This window comes from Tigriopus californicus, chromosome 1 (assembly GCF_007210705.1).
Source record: "Tigriopus californicus strain San Diego chromosome 1, Tcal_SD_v2.1, whole genome shotgun sequence".
In the NCBI taxonomy this organism is placed as follows: Eukaryota; Metazoa; Arthropoda; class Copepoda; order Harpacticoida; family Harpacticidae; genus Tigriopus; species Tigriopus californicus.
Window position 1 is genome coordinate 3,526,044 of NC_081440.1, and position 15,129 is coordinate 3,541,172.

A 15,129-nucleotide genomic window follows, 5' to 3' on the forward strand; every position below is an offset into this window, starting at 1 on the left:
GTAAGTTTTTCTGCCTTTGATTCGAGAGTTGGTGACACAGTTTTGGATTGCATTTTTGTTGTTTCTTTGCAGCCGTCATTGAGTACAGAAGAACTCAGAGAAGAAATGAAGAACTTGGAAGGGCTCATGAAGGATCTCAACACGATCTCAAAGTCAAGCCAAGGCACCAATATTCATCGGTATCCATGCTGAGTCAGTCAAAAATAGCAATCCTTTCATAATTGATGTCAACAAAGCTGTTGTTTCTTTGATATCCATCCTTCCATGTGTCCCCGTTTCTTGTTTACTCTGTTCGCCTTCTCGTCCATGATCAAAAATTCATACAGATCACTTTCCCCAATCCTCAAAATCAAGTCAAGTCTAAAAAATAATCGTCATGTTACCACAATGTATTGCATCGTGAAATTTAGCCCTAGAAAATCTCCGGTTACCTGGGCCTTTGTAACAATCTTTGTCATTTCACGTCTCCCATGTGTTCATTTTGATAACTTTTTCCAAAGCTGTTGCTTTACTTGATGGTTCAGCATTTGACTCGGATTCAATTTCGATCGTAAAAACCACATCACCGATTGGATTACTAAAGTTAGTATGAACTTGATTTGGAGTCAAATGAGGAAATACCACAAGAAAGGCAACATGAACCTTGTCACTTGTTCTTACTTTTACACCTCAAATTATCATAGATCATTTTGAGTCAAATGCGAAATATATTGAATGGATATATGAAACATTGTAAACTGACCGCGGCATGCATAACACTGTGATACTGATAACATATCAGGTCGATACAGAGACGAGAGATACGGTTCCTCAATTCTTATCCAAGCCACAAAGTCGCAGGATCTCTCTTCGAACAATTTTACCTTGAATGTTCCGTGGAAGTGCATCCACAAAATACACTCCTCCTCTCAACCGGTTAGAATCTTCCATTTTTGAGGCTACGTGGTCAATAATGAATTGCTTGGAAGTAGTTATCCCCGTGCTTAGAACGACTGCAGCAGCAGGGAGTTCATCGAATTCAGGCTCTGGGATCCCAAACACGCCCACTTCCAATACGCCTGGAAGTTCTTGAATGACCTCCTCAATTTCTCCGGGACAAACACGATGCCTGCCGTATTTGATGAGAGCCTTTATCCTGTCCAAATAATGCAAATCTCCCTGTTCGTCGTAAATGACCAGATCACCAGTTCCGGCAAAACCGTCCTCATCAAAAATTGCTTGATTTTCTTTTGCAGTAAGATTGAGGTAGCCATTGAACATGGTTGGCGTCAAGGCCATCAACTCTCCTGGTTGGTTGGGTCCGAGAGGGGCTCTAGTATCGAGGTCCACAACTTTGACCTTAACATTTGGCAAAAGCTCCCCCATATTGGCGAAGCTGTTTCCTTTTGCCACTCCGCCAATTTCTGTTGTTCCAAAGGCATTCACGACGACCGCATTAGGAAAAATACGCTTTAAACGAGGAATTAAAGGCAAGAGGATTAGAGAACCAACCGGGACAATTCTTCGGACTGAGGTCGTTCTATTAAACCCTAGTTGACCATGGTCTAAAACTGCTAGCCTTGAGAAGTAATGGGAGCCCATGAACAGTGCAGAAGGTTTGTGATGTTCCACGGCCTTGATGACAGTTTCAGTAGAGATTGGGACCGCCAAGGAGAAGAAAACCAAGCTGGATCTGTATTTAGTGATGTTGGAGATGAAATACAAGCCAGTGGCATGGAACATGCATTGAGCACTGAGCTGCATTCGTTTCCCTGTCTCATCCTCATCGGGGACAAAGAGATGGTGGCGAAAGATCCCATTGAGAGATTGCACAGAGTTTTGTACGCCTTTGGGTTTTCCTGTGGTTCCGGAGGACCAAACGATAACACAAGGATCATCAGATTTCCGCTGTTTGTACTTGTCAGGAATATTGTCTGAAGCCCCGGCCAGGAAGGCTTGCAAGTTGGAGATGTCACCTACACCATGGCCATTGACGACAATGACTTTGGTGAAAAAGTCCAATTGTTGAGCCACTCTCTTATTCAGCTCCAAATTGTAAGGAGAGCAGAATATGAATTTGGCCTGAGTGAGCTCCATTTGCTCCACTAGAACTTCGGGAAAACGGCCCGGATCTGAGAGGGAGGCAATCCCTCCGGCCATCCACGTACCAATGATACATGGAAAGAAATCGCAATTGTTAAACATGGAAATCTGCACGTAATTGCCTGGTCTGAATCCATTTTTGATCAAAGATTGAGCGATTTGAGCACTAAGTGGAAGAAGCTCCGATAACTTTCTTTGGGACCTGAGGTGCTTGGTGGGGAAATCTGGATTTTCAATCTCCTCCAAAACGATTTTGTCCCCCTTTTTGGCGAGTTCATCCGCAACATAGTGGAACAAAGTGTCTAAGAAGTGGTTGTGAGTCAAGGTAGGATGTTTCATATCGTTTGGTAAAACATCCTTTGAGGACAGAACTTTTTGTTGCACGATAGGCATGTTTACTTTCGTCGTCTATGACAAAAGATCACGTACTGACAATTTTTGAAAATCAGAAGACAAGATATCAATGACTAGCCCTCTGAGAAGACCCAATTTCAAACAGGTTTTAAGGACGAATTCAATAATCAGAACGAGATATCTGGTACGATATATATTGGACAATAGTACAAAGGCAAAGTTTTGTAACACGATGTCATTTCATTGAATATTTTTCAAACGGTCAATTAATTGGCAAAGAATGGACGTTGATTTTTCTCTACTTCCCATTTGATTTGGGATCAGTTAGAAAAACCTGTGCAAAATTGAGAAAATAACACAAACGATAAGTACATTGCAATTGCAAATGGGTGAACATTACCCACAATGTAAAGAGGCATGGTTTTAAATAGCAATATGAAGTTCATAGAGATATGGCATACGAGTGGAGTGAGATTATCAGTATCAACATCTTCTTTCGTTCTCGGCAGGTCCCTTGGATAGTTTCGGTGTATTGATAGTGCTCAATTCATCATGACATCTTGGGCAAATGGGTTCGATTCGGTATCCCTGAAGATCCACTCACGTATCGATGGGAGGCCATGTGAGCTCGAGAAGGCATCACGGACTGCGGGTGGTGCGGGTGCAAATAGGGTTGGGGTGGTTGCATCATGTAGGTGTTATCATTGAAGAAATAGGGGTTGTTGGCCGTCATAGCGGTGGCCACATAGTTGAAGTGGTTTTGGATGGCACGCCCAGTGGGTTTCTTGGGCGGGATCGGCGCATTGTACAAAGGCTGTTGAGGAGGATGTTGAAGTTGTTGTGGTTGCTGTTGATAATTAGACCCCAATTGCTGATGGCTGCCAGCCGACCAGAGATCGTACTCGTAGAAGTTTGACTTGGGTCTAGCCCGTGAAGGATTGCTTTGAGACCGGTTATGATTGGAGCTACGGATTTGCTCGCGTCGCCACAGGATATCTGTATTAGAGAATTGGCTTCCTCCAACATAACCTTTTGAATTGGAATGTCGGCTGGACCGGTGGAGATGGCGCTGAATGACGTCATAATCGGATGTGGCCGAAAGTTGACCTGGATCCGCAATCCCAACTCGACTCCCCGGTCTCATCATGGCACTTGGTAGGTAATCATAGTTGTCTGGTCCAGGTGGAGGTGGCATATGGTTTTGGTACGGGCGGACGAAATCCGGCGCTTGTGGCAAGTCTCCTCCACTCTTGCTCTTGTTGTAAGACTGATAATCCGGAACGGAATGACTGAGGGGCATTGAGGACGTGCTGGGGCCAGTATGGGCTAAGAAGGTGTCGGAGTTGGGTGGCATTGACTTGCGATTGTCGCTTTTGCGACTTCCACTCGATCTAAATATGTTGCCGAAGTTCCTCAAGAGCCGAGAATTTCGGTTCTTTTTCTTCTGCTCTTTGGGATCATCGTCCTGGATCTCGAAATCTTCACCGTCGTCATTGGCAACATGGCCGGGCTCTCTTTCATAACTGCGATCCACGGCTTGACGAAAACTTTCATTACAACCTCGACTGCGAGAGACCCTGACAGAGTTTGCTCTCACATAGAGGGTTTTTAAAGCTTCGCGCTCTTCGTCCGACAGATATTGCTGTCCAATAGTGTGCAAAGATTCGACACTTGCCGATTTCTTCCACTTCAGACGCTGTTCCTCTTGTGTCACCAGCTGTTGCCTGATCCTCTCATCGCGCATTTTCTTTCGCTTCTGGTAGGTATCCGTCGATTTGGCATCCAAAGTGGCGTGACGTTTCTCGGACATACTTTGTCGTCCAGGTTGATCCCGGGCAAATCCAGGAACTCCTTCTAGCAGGGAAGTGAGACTCTCTCGAGTCTTGTTGCTCGAATTTTCCGTGGTGCTATTGTTATCTTGTTCAATCATGACCGATTCAGGTCCCACTTGGTGGACAGTAGGACAATCAAAAGCCTCTTTCGAGCCTGAGCGGATCTGCTGTTGAGCTTGGAACATGGAATTACTCCATGTATCCTGATGAGTCGCCATATAATAGCTCTCATTGCGCATGTTATTTGGTACAATGCCGGCCGACTCTTTACCCATGAGTCGATCAATCACTGGATTTCTCGTGTTCTTTAACTGAGAGCTCAAAGCCGTCGGATGGCTTTGTGAAGATGGCATCTTGAATTTGGGCGGCGACACGTTGTACTGTCGCACGATATCATCTGAGGAACTCGTCACTTGACTTGAGATTGAGTCCCGACGCTCGTCCTTCACCTTTTCCGCGGGAACCTTTGAGTCCGGATCATCACTTTCACATCTACGGGCCACAGTGAGAGTGATGATTCCTGGCATGGGTCCTTCTTCGTGCATGGCCTTTCGCAACGTCTCCATCGCCTGAGGATTGGCCTTGCCTAGTAAGGACAGACCATTGATATTCACCAATTGATCGTTCGTTTTTAATCGACCGTCGCGAGATGCGGCTCCCCCGTAGATGACACTTTTGACGAAAATCCCAAGATCGGTCACACTCCCATCTCGATTGGTCGAGGTCTTGCCTTTGACGCTCACGCCTAAACCGGCACGTTCTGTGTCGTGGACAGGGATGTCAAAGGTCAGGATTTCGCGCTGTTTCCAAGGGAACTGGAAGTTGTTCTCCGAGTCGTAGCTTTCGTAGTTATCCGTGGAATTGCTGGGAGATGTACTACGAGGTCTGGATAGTGTCTCCGGGTTCAAGGTGTTGCTCGTTGGACCCGCGGGCTCTTCCTGGACGGGAATTGGGGGTAGTGGATCGGTCTTCGGCTTGAGTTTCATTGTACCAGATTGAGATTCTTCACCGGAGACGGTGCCATGCCTGGACACGATGATTTGTAACTCTGCATTCATTGGGGCACTTCTTAGCAAGGCTACCACATCTGATTGACTCATCCCATCCACTTGGGTACCATTGACCTCCAGGAGACGATCGCCAGGCTTCAATGTTCCTTCTTCTATAGCGGCACCTAAAACATGGCAAATCAATCGTAAGAGAAATGTTCCACCACCCATACACGGGAACAAATATATTGATTCCTCACCTTTAGGCATGATGTTTTTGATGTAGATCGGCGTTTGTCCACCCGGTGCATTGTCACGCGTCGTAATACTAAATCCAAGGCCACTCGCGCCTTTGGTCAGAGTGATTTTCAACACTTTGCCAATCTTCCGAGTATTATTGGCTTGAACTGCCGTCGTCACTTTGGATCCGGCTGGAGGAGGTGGAGCGTCGGCTTTTCCATTCCGATCCATGTTCTCTTTGTTCTCACTATCACTCAGGGCACACACATCAGATACGCCTTTAATCACTTGGACACGGAGCTCCTTAGCGAAAAGAGCCTCTTTGAAAATCTCTTGAGCGGTGTTGAAGGACACGGTGGTGAGCGGGTAACCGTTGATCTCGACAATCTCGTCCCCCACCGCCAAACGACCGTCCCGATCCACCCGACCTCCTGGCTCAATTCCCTGGACAATGAGTCGCCCATCGTCATCACATGGAACCACGTGGATTCCAAGCGGACCTGCAAATGATTTAATGGAAATCCACTCCATGAGATTGTCAACAATCTTGTGATTAAGCACACCAATGACAACTGAGTGAATTGTAGCGTCAGTGGGACTTAGTTGTTGGTCATTTCGCCAACCAACCATTCGCCAAGTGTGAAAGGAAAGAGAGAGATAAGAGGGAAATCCATGGGAATCATTTCTTAATTGGCGACTCTGTCCAAAATTAATGCCAGTCATGATGAACACTCGAAAGAAGGCACATTTTGGGGCGACTGTAAAGCGGAACCAGACACAACCCATCGTAAAATGTCATGGCAACTCTACATAGCTCTGTCACCTACCAAATGACCAAATAGACCACTCTACCTTTTGGTCTGTGACCAGGCTAGTTCATCTCTCAAAAAATGACGGACAGTCACGCCCAATTATCCTAAATTACTCTCCAACCCAACCCGTCATGACTCACGGCCAAGTATTCCAAAAAAATGTCCCCCACCCAAGGCTCATAAAACTCGTCGCTTACCAATTTCGTTGGCGATGATGACCTCCACACTTGGCCGTGCCATTTGGTGCTTTTGATATCCCGTGTGGGACTGATGGCTCCCTCTTCCTCCACTCATAAGGCTTCCTTCGTCTCTGTCGGGTCCTCCCGTGGGTGGGTGCGAGGCCAAATGGTGATTACTCGCATTGGGAAACTCCTCCAATGCCTTGTTCTTATCGGGCTTATTGGCACTCGCTCCCAAGGGCTCTCGTCGGCGAAGTACGTGTAATGAGCACTTGCTATCGAAGGTCTGGGAATCGGGGAGAGAATCGTAGTTCTCCTCCGATGTCATGCTTCGAGGCTCATTCGTGGAACCGTACAAATATGGCAGAGGTGGGAGGGTTCCGTGATGGTGAGTGATTTGGGGCCGATCTCCGGCCGGAGAGTTGATAACCACTTTGTTCAAAGCGGGATCACTCCCTCGTCTCACCTGAAAACAACAGATGATCGAATGATGCGGATGATGGTATGTTTTGCCTTAGACTGGAGAAATCGTCGGGGCAATCTACTTAAACGAGTTTAATGGCCTCTGACAAAGTTGCATTCGCCTACTAATAAGTTGCTGGAAGTCCAACCAAGCAGCCTACCTAGATGAAGGTACTTTTATTAGAGCACACAGCAGCCAGCACAAAGAGAGTCATTTGACAAGTGCTCGTAAACATGGCAAGTATGTGAGACCCCGCCCACGATGAGAGTGAATGAGTGGTGAAATTATGATTGTGTGCTGCGTAATTATTCGAATGGCTCACATCCATCAAGTGGAAAAGTGAGAATGGCCACCACCATTTGACCACCACTTAATAACCCCGCCGATTATTCGCTTCACTCGACGAAGGTCAGAACTTGGTTTCGTTCTTCAACCACCAATGACTTATCGAGAGCTTGCATGCACTTACAAATCTGATCATCCTTCACGATCATGCTTGGCACCAGAGCTTCTACCTAAAGCACATCTCTTCCCTCCATCATCGGAAGGTCGTCAACACTGGGAATTTGTTCAAACAATTATCACAGATTGAACCGTCCAACGATATACTACACCACTACATACGAGCGTGTAGGCCTTGTTACAGATAATTGTATTATCAAGCAAGAGACTCGAGTCCTGCCAAATCGGGCTAAACCGGTATTGGATGTAAGGCAAACAACTTACAAAAAACTCCAGGAGCGAGTGTATCAAATCACTTAAAACATGGAGGGAACACGATTGTGTATTCAAACTCTCAATGACCAATAGACTGTTACGTGTTCAGGATCGTGGACTGTTGTCGATTCACTGACCCATGAGTTATCAAAACGAGAGCTCTTATCAAACGCATGTACAGACATTGTTGCACTGAACGTGGGACAGTGAGTGTCCTGTTGGTCTGCCATTCTCGTACCTGGATTGCCTTGCCATGAATGCTTTGAGGATGTGACTCATTTGAGATTTCTAGTTTTCGGTATTTGCATATTCGGCTTTGATTTGGGTTTGATGTCTTCATTTCTTACTATAGCTTTTGGGGATGACAATTTGAGAAACGTGTCACGGCATTGTTCTAGATGTGTTTTTGTGTAAGTTCTCAGCCTGAGAAATGAGTGATTATTCCTGGAATGCAAAGTGATTGCGTCAAAGAATTTCAAGGATTGACTCAACGAACGAACGTACAGAGGTTCGTACGAGAGGTTAAATTCAAGCGGCAGCCTGGGAAAAAAAGAGCCGAAATCAATGAACGAGCGTCATACTGTGCACATGCAGAGTACATGCTGTACTACTCTATGTACGAGACCTCAATATGATGCAATGACAGTTGACTAGTAAACCGAGTGGAACCTCGTGATTTTGCACAATCGGACAATCAGGACTGAATTATAATCCCGCCTCCATGACATTGACAATTATCAGGCAATGAGCAAAAGTGAGAACAAATAACGACATTATTATCATTATCATGAACGTTTTACACACTTGGCTAATGGATTGCAACAGCGTTCTCAAATGAAGTGAAGGCAAAGCGGCCCGGATTTTAAATGAGGTGCACAAAACACCGATCATCCTTTCAAAACGTAATTGGATCGTGACCTGGTGGTCCGCGCCAGGGTTATCCTTGTCATTCAGGCACTGGACCAAAACAAAGACCGATATTTCACATTGAAAGTGGATGGATATCGTTCGACAAGGATTCTCCCTCTCCCCATTTGGGCCGAAACATCGACAAAGATGGCTTTTGTTTGCGTCTTTTCGTCAGCTCTTCAGTCAGTCGCGATGTCCTAATCAGCCGCCAGCCACTGATAATTACCCTCGGCCTCACTCTCTGTCCCTGTCTTGAGGTCTTGAAATGGCGTTGGTGGGCGGGGTTTTGGGGAGAGAGAAAACGGAAAAAATACAACCTCCCCTTTCTCTGTGGCTAGAGTACTTTTTGACGAGGCTCTTCGACGCAAGTCATGAACTTTCATTTCAATGGCAGTTTCCACTTCCATCTTGTGGGGGTTCGTAGGTAGTTTGTAGTTCGAGAACACAAGTGTGCGTTCTGTTCGCCGCGAACCTCATTAGAAGCCCACAAAAGCCATTAATAAAGAGGTCGACGAAGAAAAGAAATGAGCCATGAGGGGGGGTTTCTACGTATGATTTCATTTACAAGTGCTTTCGGTCACATCGTCAAAGGGAAACCTGCTAGGATGCTTTCAACATGGATAAACACGACGGTAATAGGGTGCAAAGCAATACAGTCAGCCATAGTCAGCCAAGGCTGATGATTGCTAACTCATCGTGGAGAAGAAGAAAAAAAATCATTCAAACGGCGTCAGAACGATGAATTATCACCTTCAGCCATCCCGATTGTTTGATGGCGATGGTAAAGTGACAAACCCTCTAGAGTACAGTCCACTTGACAGAGGTCTTTATATCGGGTGAAAATCAGAATTTCGATGATGGCTTTTATCCCACTATTTGCTGACACTCACTCAAGTCCGTCTTCGTCACTGTACAACTCATTTCTAATAAATCAATCTCATCAATGAATATAGCCTAATCTCTTTTACGGTCAGTATCAGTCAGAGAGCGCTAGCGTATAAAGCGCTTCAAAAAGAACCGATGTCAGAATGGCAGATCACGAGAAACAAAGGGCAATCATCATCATCAACATCAAGTCAACCTCGACAACAGTACTAGATGTACCTCAGTCATGAGTAGGAGGTGGGATGGTCGTCGAAGGTGGCTGGTTGTAGCAAGTCCCTGGCGGTACAGATCAGAGTTAGCCCTTGAGGTGATATTCATTTTCCCTCCTCTTCTTACTTGGTCTCGTGGTGCCAACCAAAATATGAACGGATCACGCCGGGCGGTGAAATTATTATGCCCTTTCCCATGGATTCCTTTCTCAATGATTAAAATGGAAACTAATTTTGCCTCATGGCTTCACTGGGTTGAGCTCAAAATTTTAAATGCCAATGAAGCTAGATTAGATTCCATCCAGGACCAACTGATTATTATTTTCTAAGGTAATCCTCTACTTCTCCATGGAGTTTACAGGCCAAATGTCGAGAAGCAAGAAGAGCTTTCAGTGAAAAACCGTTATATAAATGGATTGACATGCTGAGAAAAAAAAATATATTTTTTTTCTAATTGGACATTTGGCACACATATTACAATGGAACATGATACCCTTAAAACTTGGGCTATAGACCAATGCAAGACATAAATAATTCAACCGTTTACTAACCATACTCTTTTCAAAAAATGCGTAGACACACGTTCAACCGCAAACTGAAGTCCGCTTGAAGTATGTGACACGACTTTTCTCATCTATCCCAATATCAATCATTCCCTTTTACTCCTCAGTCCACTTCTGTAGTGGTTCTCGTAACAGAGACCCAGTCACTTTGTCGCTAGGTCCAAATAATAATGGCTACCTGTTCTTCTCCAAAGTTTATGACCGTTGCGAGGGCCAGGACAATCAACAACCATCAATATGGTCAGGTTGTCTGGGCGTTGGATCAGATCCATTTCTCTTTGTCCACCCTCGCAATTTTACCCTGTCCGTCTGGGAATGGGCATTTCATTTCTCGTCTTGATATTGATCTAACTAGGAGTCATTCAAAGCGTTTCGGGTTGATAGCTGTGTAACTGAAAAGGACCATTTCGCAACGCCATTCATAGATCCAACCTTCGACTTCTCGTCAAGATCCAAATCGACCCATTTGCCATTGGTAGACGTCAATATACAAATCGTCTTGTTCTCATGACTTCTCGTCCTCGCTAGAGCTCCTCTTGGGTTTCGAGGTTTACTTTTGCAATCCCGGCTATCATTTTATCTGATTATTAAACGGATCTACCGTTGAAATATAACTTGAACATCTGTCCTTTTAACTTTTGGAGTTTTCTTGGAAACGTAACAAATTGCTTTTGTCAGGCAACCTCTTTGAATCATTAAAGAAGTTTCTTTTTGCCATAAAAGGGACACTTGGAGGGAAACATTTGCGATTAGTTTTAACATTTTCTTTTATCACACTGTATATCCTAAAAGTTAACTTCCAGTCCGGGCCTCATTACTAATTAGCTAAATAAAGTTGAAAAAAAAACCGGTTTGAAGGCACACTCACTTGCAGCTCTTGATAGATATTATTTGTTGGATAGCCTAATCGAACAGTGGATCCCGAAGCCGATGAGTTCGTATTGGCCTCTTTGTCCGAATCCGAGCTACACATGCCATCGCCTAGATGACCATGTCCACCCATGGCGTGTTGCTCATCAAAGATGGCCTGGAGTTGCTCTCGGTCATCACAGACATCACAAATGAGATCATCCGAATCCAGCATCCCACCTTCGTAACTCTTCAAGGACGAGATGGACACCCAGTAGTCGTCGTCATAATGTTTCCCGATGGCCCTTTTGTAGCGGGTGGTGGCCAAGGAGGTGAACTCCTTCACGGTGATGTTGCCATCACCACAAGGAACCACGATCTTGGTCCCGTTGAAACTGATGGTTAATTTCATGGTCGCAAGAATCTCATATGGCACGGAAGAGGTGGGCAAGATGTGGGTGGATCTGAAATGAGAAGGATTTTTCTTACTTCATAATTTGTGGTGGGAGAACTCGTTTTCCTAGACACTGGACAAGATTACCATCGTGGTTGGTACGCTACCAAATTTGGCATTTAAAAATCCGAAACCCCCACGATCAATGAGAAAAACAGTCCCGAGAGATTAGGGAGCTGCACAACAACAGAGAACCAATTCAAATGAGAAATAAGGAAGCCTCCGAAGATTAAGCAGTTGAGTAACTAAGCATGAAGCCGTAAAAGTGAACTGAACACCGATGAAACAATGTCTTTTACAATTTGGGCTACGTGGAAACATCACCCTGAGACAATTCTGACCAAAAAGTTGTTTCTTGAGGGTACAAAAATAAATTGTGTCTTTCAGGCCTCTCCAATGCTCCCTTTGATCTCTTATCCATAGGATGAGTATTATTATTATTATTCGTTCGTTCCGATTGTTTGTGAGAGTTGAGCGAGTCCATTCTAACTCCTTCCTTGAGAGATTGCAGAGCAAGGATTGCGTCAATGCTGGATAACAGAGTGGAAGATTACTTTTCCAATACGTTAAAACACAATAAAGGGAATTGTTGCGCATGGAGCCGTATGTGTCGGGTAATTTAGCATAGTTCCCATTGGTTCAATGGGAAACCCGATGAGGCCCAAATTTGATCTCAAATTCAAGGATGAGCATAACAAAAGGATCAGAGGATGACGATGATGATGATGATACGATGATTGCATATTTGTGAGTCCAATCAGTCACCTTGAAAATCCATATTTTGCAGCGGTTGATTTACATGTGAATATGCCGTGCGTGGTCTAAATATTTCAAGAGCACCAATACTAGCTAGCGCTTCGAAGCTTCAAATAACCGATTGCTGAGTCGTCGCTTTAGAAGGATCCCGGTAAGCCGAGTAAATGCCAATGTTTGGTAATCCGAAACCGAATGAACACTTGGCTTGTTCAGCTTGGACATAAACATTGTTACCAGAGACATGCAAGGAAGGGTCGACGGGGGAACAAAATTACAATTACTTTTACTTTAATGCCAGAGAAAACGAAACGAAAGTCAGAGATCGTCAGCTAGAGGAGCGTCAAAAAGCCTTGTGTTATGGGTTTGATCCTTAAGGCATTGATCTAATCAGAGCCAAACAAAATGCCAAAGCCCCAATGTTGTGACAATAGAAAACAAGAATTGTACAGTACATTGATGAGATATGTCATTGTTACAAGAAACAAGATCTAGGATACGTAGTGCTTAATTAACAAAGTCAGATTTTGACGAACCAGGTCAATGTCCTTCTTTTCATATCTCTTTGCCAATGCCTTGAGCACTCGTGTCGTAATTGACATTTTTCAATGCAGGAGAAAACAAGACCAAGGAGTCGTATTACATCTATTTCTGTAAGTACACTGATTCCATTACTTTTGACTTGGAGGACACTCCCCAAATTGGCTTGGCCTGGGAAAAAGGGGTTTGGTTCAAGAGTCAAGTTAAGCTTCGTTGAAATTTAAGCGCATCTCCTCCATCAATACAAACAGGAAACACCAACTCGAATATTTCCTTTCCTTTCCTTAAAGAGCTCAGTTCCCGCCATTTTTTCGAACGTCGCGTCAAAACAATTTCAAGTCAAGACAAAAAATCCTTCTAGAAATCCAGTGCAAACAATTTCTTCACTTTGAACCAAGGATATTAGTTGAAAAATTCTTGCTTGGAACGGAAGAAATTCGAACCGGACCATTAATTAAATAACGAGCTTGGTGTGCATTTTCAAAAAGAAAAAAAATGACGGACTACGTGTAATGCAATTTACGAAATCTGACATACGAGGATTCATGAAAAACCCTGACTCGATCAAATATTCAGGGTCTCGGGGAATGCTTGATTGGCATTGGAAGGTGAACCGTGACATCAATTCCATTGCCATCTCTCAAAAATGTCCCAAAGTCTATGAAGTACGTAAACACGCAGTTTGCATCCCATTGCATAATATTCGACAAGGAAAATTAGCGTTCTGCCATTCGATTGACTGAAAGCCGCAAAAAAATGTGTGCTCGTTTCCCATTGAAAATGTCAGTCATCAGCGAGAGGCTCAGAGTAAAACCTGGACAACGTTAAAGAACCAAATTAGAAGCCTCCTATCATGCCAAGCAAGCTTCAAGAGCTCCACGAGCGTCTTTGGATCTCTTGATCACGCTCGACCAGAAGTAGGAAGGAATCAAGACGACGAATACGTCCATGGGTTTACTACCAGTCCGTTCAATGGTGGCTCAGCTAACAGGATCCGGGCAAATCGTATTATTCTCCAAGTCACCCTCCTTTTGTCACAGAAATGGAAATGCACCACAGCAACGCTTTCCAGAGCCCCACATTTCCTGAATGTTATCCACACATACCTCTCAAGCATGATTCCAATCAATGGAATCTTCCTTGAAAGAGCATCAGCCAACGAACGCTTAATGCTAAAGACGTGAAATCAGTTCCGCGAGCAAACAAATCTCGTCAGATTGGCTACATTGCCTTGTTCAGATATTCAGCAAATACGCGAACGAACCAGTTGTCGTTTTTGATCTCGTATGCTGTCAACGGAGGCTTCCCAAAAACCTGAAGAAACGAGGAGGGAATTCGCCCTGATCACTTTCTAACCAAGATTTACTTTGAAGGCGTGACAGCCTTGGATAATGTGAACGGAAAGCTCATAGATCTCGTGTTAGCGAGAACAAATTACTTTCTCGCTCACAGGGGGAAAATGAAAACTACATCTTGGAGATAGATGTGTGGGGTCTTGTCTTTTCTTATTAGAAATGCCTGTCCCGAAGCTATATTAACTCCTCTCAACCTGACGTTCAAATCTTCGGGAGGGAGCACCAACAGGGAAACCTGAGTGAACTAGTTCGTTCTCAGAAAGCTCGGCGAAACAATTCGAGATTGGAGAAATCTACTTTTGTAGCCAATCTTCGCACCTGTTTTCTATTGTCATTCATGTAAATGAGGGGCTCTGCAATGATAATGAGGGGTGATGACATGGCTGGATGTTATGGAAACGTTGAGTGCCATCCATTCATCCATCGAGGATGAAGAAGAGTCGACTTCTCGACTTCCTGCCAAAAAAATTCAGAGCAAGAAAAAAAAAATACGGAGAAAAGATGTTCACGCCCTCAAAACAGTGGAAAGAGTGAGGTCAATTCTGGCGACATAGCAGTGCATAAAAGGGGCTTCTGTCTCTGACCCCACCCGTGTGTTTTTCACGTTTAACAAGTGTTTGCTTGAGACGTTTCTCAGAAATCTGGACGCTCCAAGTCCTTCCTGCATGCTAACGTGTTGAGGGGGCTACTCCAAAGGTTCCTCTCGAGTGCGGCAATGGCAGGATCCGCCAAATCTGGAGGGTTCTTTCTCTCCCCCATTGAAAGATAATGCTTTACCAGATAAGAGTTCATTGTCGGCCCAATTTCCGGCTGAACCCCTTGTGAATGTTAAGAGGAAGATGAGCTCGAGACAGCACAAGAGTACTATTACTACTATCCTCTTGGGGCCATTGAATCTAATTCACTCTTCTGTATCATCTTCATCTTCGTCTTTTCCTTCCCAG

The 15,129-nt window shown here is 44.6% G+C and overlaps 3 protein-coding genes across 7 annotated transcripts in view; 1 reads left to right on the forward strand and 2 right to left on the reverse strand.

The window, feature by feature from the left end:
• Positions 1–340, forward strand: part of LOC131888651 (neogenin-like) — a 37,548-nt gene extending 37,208 nt beyond the window's left edge. For all 3 annotated transcript variants that reach the window (XM_059237564.1, XM_059237580.1, XM_059237572.1), the window contains one exon: positions 73–340. In XM_059237564.1, coding sequence (XP_059093547.1) covers positions 73–192 — 120 coding nt within the window. In that variant the 3' untranslated portion in view covers positions 193–340. The remainder of the gene's footprint in view (positions 1–72) is intronic.
• Positions 226–2,482, reverse strand: LOC131888695 (luciferin 4-monooxygenase-like). The gene is made up of 2 exons (XM_059237615.1): positions 432–2,482; positions 226–360 (listed from the first exon to the last, which is right to left on the reverse strand). Exon 1 carries the CDS (start codon positions 2,473–2,475, stop codon positions 811–813), a length of 1,665 nt encoding a protein of 554 aa, XP_059093598.1. The 5' UTR covers positions 2,476–2,482; the 3' UTR covers positions 226–360; positions 432–810.
• A 134-nt stretch (positions 2,483–2,616) lies between these two features.
• Positions 2,617–15,129, reverse strand: part of LOC131888671 (partitioning defective 3 homolog) — a 13,735-nt gene continuing 1,222 nt past the window's right edge. The window contains exons 2-5 of one of the 3 annotated variants that reach the window (XM_059237592.1): positions 11,103–11,547; positions 6,507–6,954; positions 5,518–5,997; positions 2,617–5,442 (exon numbers count right to left, since the gene is read on the reverse strand). In XM_059237592.1, coding sequence (XP_059093575.1) covers positions 2,987–5,442; positions 5,518–5,997; positions 6,507–6,954; positions 11,103–11,495 — 3,777 coding nt within the window. In that variant the 5' untranslated portion in view covers positions 11,496–11,547 and the 3' untranslated portion in view covers positions 2,617–2,986. Of the gene's footprint in view, positions 5,443–5,517; positions 5,998–6,506; positions 6,955–7,111; positions 7,130–7,420; positions 7,448–11,102; positions 11,548–15,129 lie in introns of those variants that run through there. The other 2 variants (XM_059237600.1, XM_059237605.1) reach the window with 2 other exon arrangements.

What these genes read in the sequence shown, in the direction of transcription:
- LOC131888695 (XM_059237615.1), bottom strand. Translation starts at nt 2,475, where the DNA reads ATGCCTATCGTGCAACAAAAAGTTCTGTCCTCAAAGGATGTTTTACCA.